This window comes from Parus major, chromosome 1A (genome assembly GCF_001522545.3).
Source record: "Parus major isolate Abel chromosome 1A, Parus_major1.1, whole genome shotgun sequence".
NCBI classification, from domain to species: domain Eukaryota; kingdom Metazoa; phylum Chordata; class Aves; order Passeriformes; family Paridae; genus Parus; species Parus major.
Genome location: NC_031773.1, coordinates 51,130,806 through 51,140,979, shown reverse-complemented (window position 1 = coordinate 51,140,979; position 10,174 = coordinate 51,130,806). Strand labels below are relative to the sequence as shown.

The 10,174-nt window shown below is 42.4% G+C and overlaps 1 protein-coding gene across 1 annotated transcript in view; it reads right to left on the bottom strand.

Annotated features, from left to right (window-relative positions):
* Positions 1-503: 503 nt before the first annotated feature.
* The window catches only part of RTCB (RNA 2',3'-cyclic phosphate and 5'-OH ligase), a 10,434-nt gene continuing 763 nt past the window's right edge, over positions 504-10,174 (bottom strand). The window contains exons 3-12 of the mRNA XM_015627324.3: positions 9,667-9,734; positions 8,434-8,533; positions 7,199-7,355; positions 6,421-6,577; positions 5,163-5,322; positions 4,674-4,849; positions 3,995-4,183; positions 3,414-3,524; positions 2,580-2,699; positions 504-1,568 (exon numbers count right to left, since the gene is read on the bottom strand). Of these exons, the coding sequence (XP_015482810.1) occupies positions 1,461-1,568; positions 2,580-2,699; positions 3,414-3,524; positions 3,995-4,183; positions 4,674-4,849; positions 5,163-5,322; positions 6,421-6,577; positions 7,199-7,355; positions 8,434-8,533; positions 9,667-9,734 (1,346 nt within the window). The 3' untranslated portion in view covers positions 504-1,460. The remainder of the gene's footprint in view (positions 1,569-2,579; positions 2,700-3,413; positions 3,525-3,994; positions 4,184-4,673; positions 4,850-5,162; positions 5,323-6,420; positions 6,578-7,198; positions 7,356-8,433; positions 8,534-9,666; positions 9,735-10,174) is intronic.

Below are 10,174 nucleotides of genomic sequence, written 5' to 3'. Positions count from 1 at the left end.
TGCACAAACACAGTATTTGAACCTAAGAAAACCCTTAAGAACAAAGTGATTACAACAGTGAAATACCATTATGCCTTCTAAGATCCTGAACTTCAAGGGATGTTTCATCAAAAGGCACTGCAATCCATCAATCACTATCTGCTCGCCTTACACAAGTCCTTGGCAAGGCTCCACTCCTGCTTGCAGTTTTATTTGGGAGTTTTATTTCCCTCCAGCCGCCCTCTTGTGCCCACATCCAGCCTTGCAGGCAGGTGACAGTCCCTGTCCAGCGAGGTGGGCTCAGACGGCCGGCAAGGAGAAGCCACAGCCATCACACTCCTGTCATAATTGAGTTGGGAACACAGCACTGCATTGCCCTTCCTTGTATCCTGCAAAAATTCTGCTATCTGCACATTCTTTGCAAGATCCATCATCTGAAGTCACAAAAGGCACTGTGTTTCAGCTCATTAAAAGCAGCTGTTGTCTGCTTTTAAGTACACAGAATAAACATGACACAGATACACTGCCATGTCCATCTTCCCATTTTATTGTAATCCCCCAAAATGATCCAATGGGGAAGGTCAGCTTCCTCTCCAGCCTTGGTTAATGAACGTAAAAGAAACGCTGTAAGCCCTGTCGCATTGGGCCTGACCCTGAAACTGGGCTCCCTTAAATCAGAGCTGTGGGACACAGTGAGCAGCATTACCCAACCCAACTTTCACAGGCTGAGCTTTTTTAAGTGTTGGATTAGCACATCTCTAAGTTACAACTTTCATTAAGCAAACAAAACCTTTCAAGGCAACATCCTCAGTTCTACTCAGCTTTTCCAAAAGACTGTGGAATGCCTACTTGACCTGAGCCAAGTTCACCAGGTGCTGTGTTAAATGGGAGAGGCTGGGGCAAGACTGTCTCAAGCTTAGCTAGCCCCTCTCAACCTGAGCAGGAGACTGCTCCCAGCTCCAGATTTCTTACCCAATTGCCACAAAACATGCAACAGTAGAGACTGTGCATAAAGGTACCTGCAAACAGGACAGCGTCTCCCTGTCCACAAGTGCTATACCCTGTCTATCAGAGTACTTCCATATGCAGAAAGAGCTCCAGGCACTCAGGTGTGGCAATAGCAAGGTCTGGTTCATACACCACCTTCACTGAAGGAGGTGGTCTTGCAGCACAGCACTTAGTGACAACTCAGGCAAGCCTGAAGTCCTGCCTGAGCGGGGAAATGGAGGAAGGACTGCATATAAAAACCAAGAGTAACTTATTTCGTTGCCCTGTCCTCACAAGAAAAGAATGCCATATAACAAGGAGGAGGGGCATAAATTATGGCTAGGAGTGGTTAAAAATAGGTGTATCTTCAGCTGTTGTGTTTCCAGACCAGGAATGTGATATTTGAGCATCCTACAGAGTCCAAGAGGTGTGGGAAGATGATAATTCTAGTCAGTTTTGTGTAAGGCCTGGAGACATCGGTGCCTTGCTGGCTCCTAGCCTTTTATAACAGCAATAGGTCTCAGTTTAATGGCTTTCTTGCTGATGCCAGCTTCGTGGCAGGTATTAACCACATCAGTCACGTTCTTGTAAGACTCTGGTGCCTGGAGGGAACAAAAAAAAGACAAAACTATAAACAACCCATAGTCACAGGAAGTCAGGTGTAGGTTTTTGAAATCCACATTTCACAAAAATAACCATATAAACGGAGGGTGTAGAAGTAGGTGAACATATTGAGAATTTGTCCACCTTATGTATCTAAAATGTAAGACACTTAGCTTTCCAAGTAAGCTCTCATCATATTTCAGATAAAATATTTGCTATTTTAATCCAGTTTTTCAGATAATCAGTGCCCCAGCATGTGAGAATGTCAAGCCTCATTATCTAGTAGGAAGTGACTCAAACTTCTTCTCTACAGGGAGCCTTTAAGTTTCATCTTCACTGCCCCTTGATGACAGCAGTCAAGGTTTTACTCTAGAGCTTCCTCCTCTGGCCCCTATTCTGACAAGGAAGCTGCTCCTAAATAGAGACTTTAACATGATCAGCATGTTCATGTAACACCAATATCCAGAAAAGCATAGTGCCAAATGATTAACACTTTTATGATTGAGGTTGTGAACAGAAAAGACATGCTCATGTTAATGCAGAGGAACTGAAGTCATAATATTCAAGGTTTTCTGACCATTCAGAGTTCTCTTCTTGAGCAAACATAGGAAAAGAGGATCTTTCAAGCTGCTACTAATCTACATGAAAGCTGCAGTGTAAGGTAAATTTAAAGCCAGGAGAACATCATTCAAGAAGAAAATCCATAAAACATAGCTACTTTTGTAGATGCTCATGAAGATAGCAATTATCCCTATCACCAGGCAGAAGAGGAAAAAACATACCCCCCAATACCTGTCAATCAGGGATCTCCCCTTTCAGCATGCTTTTAGGATAGAAAATACTTCATATAATTTTCAAAAAAATTTGACAGCTCTATCAGAAATCACACAAGCTGCGTATTCAGAGTACTGGCAATCGTTTAGCACTACAAAAATTCAAGTCAGGGAGGGTCATTCAGCCAGGGAGCAAAACCCCCTTTTCCTTTTAAGATAATGAAATACTAAACTCACTTCTTCCATGACCAGTTTGGGAGAAGCAACACGGATGGCAATGCCCATGTCAGCCAGCTTGTCCAGTACGTCCTGGAAGTCCAAGTTACGTCGAGATTTGGCACGAGACAGTGCACGACCCTAGGCCAACAGTTGTGTTAGTTCTACTTTTTGTAGCAGTTTGGAAAAACAAAACTCTTTCTTATTAAAAAAAAAAATACTGCATTATAAGCAAACACAGTGACTGAGAGCATAGATCACAGTAAACCTCAATATAGGAAATTTATTTAGCCTTCAGGTCACAGGCTCCTGCAAAATCATCCCTCTGGTATGGTGGCTAGGAAAGTTTCATTTGTGTAACACATTCATCTGCAAGTGTCTTTTTGCCCAAACCAAACAGTGTTCAGGACTTGGAATTTACTGGAAGACACTCCTCTTCCTCAATGATTGTCTCACACTGTGAATAATAGGGGAGGAAATACCTTCTTCTAAGTACTGGGGAGTTATACAGACATATAACATATACATATATATATATATAGACAGCCTCAGCACAGTTAATCCCTTCCATTAGCTCAGTGTTATCAGAATTTGGTAAAAGGAGCTTATTCTCCATATCTTCATCTGCCTTATAAAAAGCAGTATCCCCTAGATTTTCTGCAGAAGTAGTCCCAACTACTCAGTAAGGGACAAAGATTTCTACATTGCAGTTCTTCTGGGCAGGGACTACTGGCAAGGCTACTCTCTGCTTGTATGACCAACAGAGGAATCACTCATTGGATGACCCTTCAACATCTTTGTTCTCTGGATGACATTCTCATCTCAACCCCTCCCTGAAATAACTTCTTGACTTACAGCTCCATGGCAAGTAGTTCCAAAGGTCTCAGTCATGCCTTGCTCTGTGCCAGTGAGGACATAGCTGCAAGTGCCCATTGTGCCACCGATCAAAACGGGCTGTCCAGTCAGCTGTGGATGCAAAGCACTCATTCATAAGAAAAAGCTGAAAAAACTCATTCTTAATAAAAGTCTGAGAGGAACCATATCTCCAGAAAAGGAGGTCAGATTAACATTCCTTGAGAGCATCCCTGGTTGTCTCAGGTGCCTGGAATCAAGGATTCTAGAAAACTAACAGCACTGAAAGATGCACACCAGTAGATCAAAAGCCTTGTGTCCAACAGACAGACAAGGCAAACCACTGAATCCTGCCCTTGGCATAAAGGTCTTCTTTCCTTTCATCCAACTATTTTGTGTGTGGAGCAGAAGGAGGAGCTCAATGTCCCAAAGATCTAACACAAGCTGAATATTGCCATCCCACCAGGGCTCTAGTGCTGTTACCTAAATGCTGTGAGTTCATTTTTTAAGGTATCTCTTAGGGACCCTAAAATTGTCTGATTAATCCTGAATTTTCTATTTCCTCCTCCCAAAGACAAACTTACTTGATAATCAACAGCAATAAGAGGATGGTGAGGAGGGAAGGCCCTGGTTGATCCCTTTCTGTGCACCAGCAGAGTCCTCTCCTTTCCATCCACTACATGCTGTTCCACTTTGGCAATGTTGTGAGACACATCATAGATAACGTGCATGTCAAGGTCATCTGGGGTTGTGTTGAAGACTTTGGCAAAGGCCTAGAAAGAGAGAAAATCAGGATGTGCAGTACAAGATCATCATAATTCAGCCACAGTGGAACTGAATACAACAGTGCTGAGAATGACAGAATTGGACTGCATAGATTGTTTGTCTGCCCACTGGCAGCTTCCTGTTGTAATTCAGTCAGATATCAATTAGGCAAATTTGTCCAACTCTGAAAAGCTGGCTTTAGCAACAAAACCCCTCAATTTTAGCAACAAACCCCCCAGTTTTCTTCTATCCTCTTTTTTCAGCTCAAGGCATTTTCAACAACACTGCTTAAGTGGCTTCTGCCAAGTACAATCCAGTGATGTTGAGAGGTATAAAATAGATTGTCATGACTGCAGCTTTGTGCAAGTCTCTCCAGAAAAAAAAACAGCTTAAGAAACATAAAAATGAAATTAAGTTAAACAGTGCAACTACTCTTTGTTCTCCATCTCTGGGATGATGCAGCAAAAATATCTGCATCAGAGACAACTCTGCTCCTACCTGTCGTGTTAGGAAAGTCATGGAAGAGCGGTTAACCCAGGCATAGTTGCCAGCAGCTGCCATTCCCTTCAGGTAATCCTGTCCCTCTGCAGAGGCAATCCTGGCACATGCCAACTGGCGATCATTCACTATGATTTTGTCCCGTTTCATAGCTTTTTCCATAGCCACCAGTGCATCTGGGAAATAAACAAAGTAAATCTAAGTGACTTCCTCATTTTGTTTCAATCTTTGAGATTAACATGGGAGTCTGTAATTTGTATTCTAAAACTGAACTCATCTGCCCAATGGTCAAGCCCAAGGCTACTTCTTAAATGCAAAAGCAAATCCGTTATCAATTGCTTGCAAACAGGTAACACCTAACCAGACAATTCAGGATGCTCTAATCAACTGCACTGTAAGAAAAGCTCTTTGGTGCTGGAGTTTGCTGTCAGTGACAAGACCACACTGAAGTCTGCCTCTCTCCAGGTAGCTACACCGGTCAGATCATACCTGTGGCAACCTGGTGGCCCAGCCCTCTGCTTCCACTGTGGATCATCACGCACACCTGCCCTTTGTGGTCAATGCCCATTTTCTTGGCAGCATATTCGTTGTAAATCTCATCCACCACCTGGATCTCAGCATAATGATTTCCAGCTCCCAGGGTCCCCAGCTGCCAATCACAACACACCAATCAGACAGGGCAGAGAGGAGCACAGGATAGAGCTATGGCAACAGGTGATAGGACAAATTGCTACAGCAAGGTTTTGGGTTTAGAAAAGGTGTTTTTGGGGAAAAAATATTCCCATGTAAACTGCAAGGAAGTAGAACAGTAGCATTACCACTTTCCTTTTTGTTTAAATTTATAACTACCTGTGCTGCTGGAACAAGACTGTGATTAAACAAAAGGACCAGGATCTACATACAGACAGCCACTTTTTTCCAACTTACTTTGGCCTGGATGGGAAGAGTATAGGCCATTGAGACTTCGTCTTCAGTTTGTACAGACAAAGCAGACAGTCTTACACTCAGTTATAACTCCACAAAGAAGTTACAACTTCTTGTTAATTAAGTATTTAAAACTTTTCAGTAGATTAAAACAAGATTCCATTTCCAAGCCCAAACTTTTTCAACTCTGTAACAGATCGTTTATTTGCAGGGCAAATGTGAAAGTTGGGGACATAACATTATTTTGAGGTTAAAATGCTGTAATTTTGCACCACCCCAATTAATAAAGAATAGTATTAATTAATATCAAGAACATACAAGAAAGCTTTAGAAATGTAACCATTAGTATAGCCATCTCAAATTGTTCCACACAGAGCAGCGAGACACCATATATAGAAATGTAATCCAGCTCCTAAACTGTGATTTAATAATGAGCTAGTTCTACTTATTATTGTATCTTTTCTTACCCTGCTATTAACTTGCTGAACAAACATGGATAAAAGCTGAACATTAACTTGCCTATCTCTTCAAAACAAAATACATCTGGATGTGGAAATACCACCCAGTATAATTTGAAGTACCAGGTGTTAACAGATGAAAACCTGATGGCCCCAGGGACCTTGGGTGGTATGCCCAGTATTATTCTCTTCTGCTGCAGTTCTGTCAAGAATTACTCAGAACTGACCTCACCATCTTGCCTTTTCCCCCTGCCCAGAAATGCTAGACAGAGTTTCAAGAAAAGACACAGCATCAGAGAACTACTCTCTAACCTTTACATTTGAACCCTGGGAGCATGCACAGCCCTCCTGAAACATAACATTACCTGAGGCAGGCCCCTTTTCTTTGCCCTTGAAGAGACTTTGTTGGGGTCAGCCTGTAGCATTCTTCCATATTCCTCACAGTGCTCCTTGTCCTCTGCCCAGGCATAGCCCTCCCGGAGAGACCAGTCCACACCCATCTCCAGTGCCTCTTCCAAATCCCTGCAATTATCAAACACCTACATAAGATGATTATCCTGGGATACAATCAAAACTCCATGGACATGGCCTTGAACAACTTGATGCCGTTTTTTTTGTTAGACCTACCTTTAGATTTAGATCCTTCCTGCAAGGAGTTGGACGAGATGACCTCAAAAGATCCCATCCAACCTCAATTATTCTATTATGTTATGGTCAGCCCCCAATTCTCCTACCAAGTCCAGCTTCTTAATACTGCATTAAAATCAGGCTATACAAATATATTAACTTTTGGTACATCATCACTTTTTCCTCTTTCCTGGGTGGGAAATATCCTATTTTCTATCTGTAATCCTATCTGTAATCCTATCTCTCATCCCTTTCAAAAAAGGCCAAAAAAATCCAAATTTTCTGTCAGAAGAAATAAGAACCCAGCAAGAACCTTTAAGGGGTTTAAATGGGGGAAGAAAGAGCTGACTGTGCATTGATTATTATGTCAGTCCTGGTGAAGCACATATGCAGAAAGAATGGAAAGCATTTTAGAATTAGCTTTCCTTTCCTAAGTCTCCCACTGACAAATCTTGCCCCAAAACAAACAACAGAGATGCCCCCTCTAGTGATGTGTGCACAAGGTCATTCTCTTACTTGGCATTCATGGGGATGACACCTTTGGAGCCGACACCAACAGGAATGTGGTCAAACATAGCCTGGGCGAGCTGTTCCTTCACAGGCTGCACATCACTTTCATCCAAATTTGTCCGCAACAAGCGGACACCACAGTTGATGTCAAAGCCGACACCACCTACAAGGGGAGAAAAAGCCATGTCGGGGAACATGTACTGAAGGCTGTAATCTCACTCCTTTTCTTGTGAAGGAAGAAAAAGCAGAACTGCATTAGGCCTAATTTTAACAGATTTACATGAAACCTCAGACTTCAAGGCATAGCTGTAGGATTGCCTACAGAGCTCTCTGTTTACAAAGTTACTCCAGAAAGTTGACAAAGGAAAGTGGACACAATTATAAAACACACTGCCCATAGAAAGTAGAGAGAATGTTCCTGTTCTGCTGCCTAAGGTCAGAAGAAAAGTGACAGAATCAGGCTCCCTGATGGAAAATGTTCTTGAAAGAACAATCCCCAAAAATAAGCTCTTTTTTGAATCTTCACTGGAATAAATAATGAATAGTTATAAGAAGTAATTAATACTTACAAGGAATATTAAGCTTCAGTCCTTGGTGTTTTGCTTAGCTCCTACTATTTATAATAATAAATTCTGTAAGGCAACACCAAATGTGAAAGATAATCATGCCACCTTTGGTATGAAGGTTCTGGTGTTATGAATGTTTGAGAGAAGGCACCAAACTAAGAGACCTTGGGTCTGAGTCAATCGGGAACACTTGAAATGATCAAAGCAAAACTGAAACATGACCATCATGTTTTATGACAACCACACAAGCTTCACACTGTCAGTAACTGAAGATCTGTGTGTTTACTAAGAAGACAGACATACTGTAAGGTTATGTTTTAAGTGTAGAAATATCCTCAAAAGACGTTATCAAACTACTCAAAGAAACTAGCCAGTTCTTTATCAATCTGGTGAAGCCCCAAGGTCAAAGACTTCAAAACTGAGGGATACCACAAGTCCAAGCTGCAAACACAAGGGCAATTCTCCCAGACCTGTTTAGCTGTTCTCAGTGTAACTACCTGCTCCATAAAGAATAAAGATTCTAAGTGCAAGAATTAAGCACCCCTAACTCCCTATAATTCTCATATTTTTAGATTTGCTTCTGAATGTAAAGTACTGTAAAGTCCTGCCATTTTGAAAGGTATTTTTATGCCATCCCAGATATTTCTCAGAGCAGGTTAAGTCAGTCATCCTTACCTGGTGAAACCACTGCTTCAGGATCACTCATATCAAAGGCAGCCATGTTGCCAATAGCAAATCCATAGCCAGAATGGACATCTGGAAGGCCTATTGATCTCTGAAAGGCAATTTTAAAGCTTTATGGAACTTGATGCTGCACACTCATCTTGGTTATACTTTGCCTTGTGGCAGTGGTTGTCACATTTGCAAACAAATATACCAAAAAGAGAATGGATGCTCAGATGTAGGTGAACACATCAACTCAGGTGAGGATCTAATCTCCTGCACTTACAGGACAGTCAAAAAAAGCAGAGAACAGATCTCTGAAGCAAACTCCCCGTGATACCCAGAAAGTTATTGGAAACTGGAACTTTTCAGTATCTATTAAAGTGCTACCACACACTGAAGTGAACAGTACTTTTGAATGGGATTATTTGCTTCTTCTGCCTCTCCTTGCCATTACCAAGAAATCCTTGATTTGGAAAGAAAAAGTGAAGATTTGAATATGTAGACGATTGTACCATCTCTTCTACAAACTGCCAGCCAAAGTTCCCATTTTAGCAGGTTGTTACTATTCTACCTTACTCCATTTTGGCCTGACCCCTAAGGCATTTAAAAGCATGATGGTCTGTCTTTTACTGCATCCACAAATGCAAAACTTCTGCCAAAAGAGACAATTAAAAATTCTGTTATATGCAATATTTAATGTGAAAAGGATAATTTCCACATCATACTTTGCACTTCTTGAAAAGAGTCAGAGGTAAACATTTTCCTCCTGAATCATTATATCTCATGCTTTGCTTCCAAAAAGGCACAGGATGAGGGAAGGCAGTGTTAAGTGCATGTGCAGACTCACTACTCACATGAGGCCAATAACAAGAATACACACAACAGTACCACCTCCTGCTCTCTCCACACTTCTCCAGGTATTCCAGAGCAGAGGCAATTCACAACCAACATGCAGTTAGTATGAACAGTGGGGGAAGGTGGCTCAAGAAGCTGAAACAGCATGAAAAGCTGTATGTCAATAGACAAGCAATGAAATAAGTGGCTACTTCCCTTTACGACAACTTAGTTTTGCAGCCTGGCCTTGCAAGCACTGCTTACCCAGATACAGGTTCCTAATACACACACTGCCTTGAGAAGAGCTTTGGTCCATACCTCTTCTTGTGAGAGAGTTCCCATTTGGAATGCAATAATGTCAGACAAATGGGAACAGAAAAAGAGCAGTTTTCCAAAGCAGATACTCACGTGAACAATGCCCGGCAATGCAGCCACATTCCCAATCTGTTTCATAGCAGGCAAGAAGCCACCCGCACCTGAAAAACATATTTTTTTAAAAAGTAATCTGATAATTTACCGTGATAATTGCAATGAAACACTTTCCTAAGAGGCTATTTAAAACACATGTCAGAAAAGAAGATGGCTGACAAGACTTCTACTCTGGTATAAAGAGCCTGGCACTGTGCACAATCTGCAGTTTCATTAAATGCAGTGTTTACTTCACTGAAGGCCAACTTCTGCTATGTTCGTACCGATAGCGTGGGGTCTGTGCTAGCAACAGCAGCGTGCTCCCTCAGCCCGGCTGGCAGCTCGGATGCAGCCCCACAGCGCACGGGCCCAGTCAGTCCCCCCACAGTAAGCTCTGAGAGCGGCACTCAGGGAGCGCTCCCGAGCACAGCGCTGGGCACAGGCCGGGCTCCAGCTCTGCGGGCTGCAGCGGCACGCAGGGCGGGATAACCCGCTCCGGCCCGCCGCC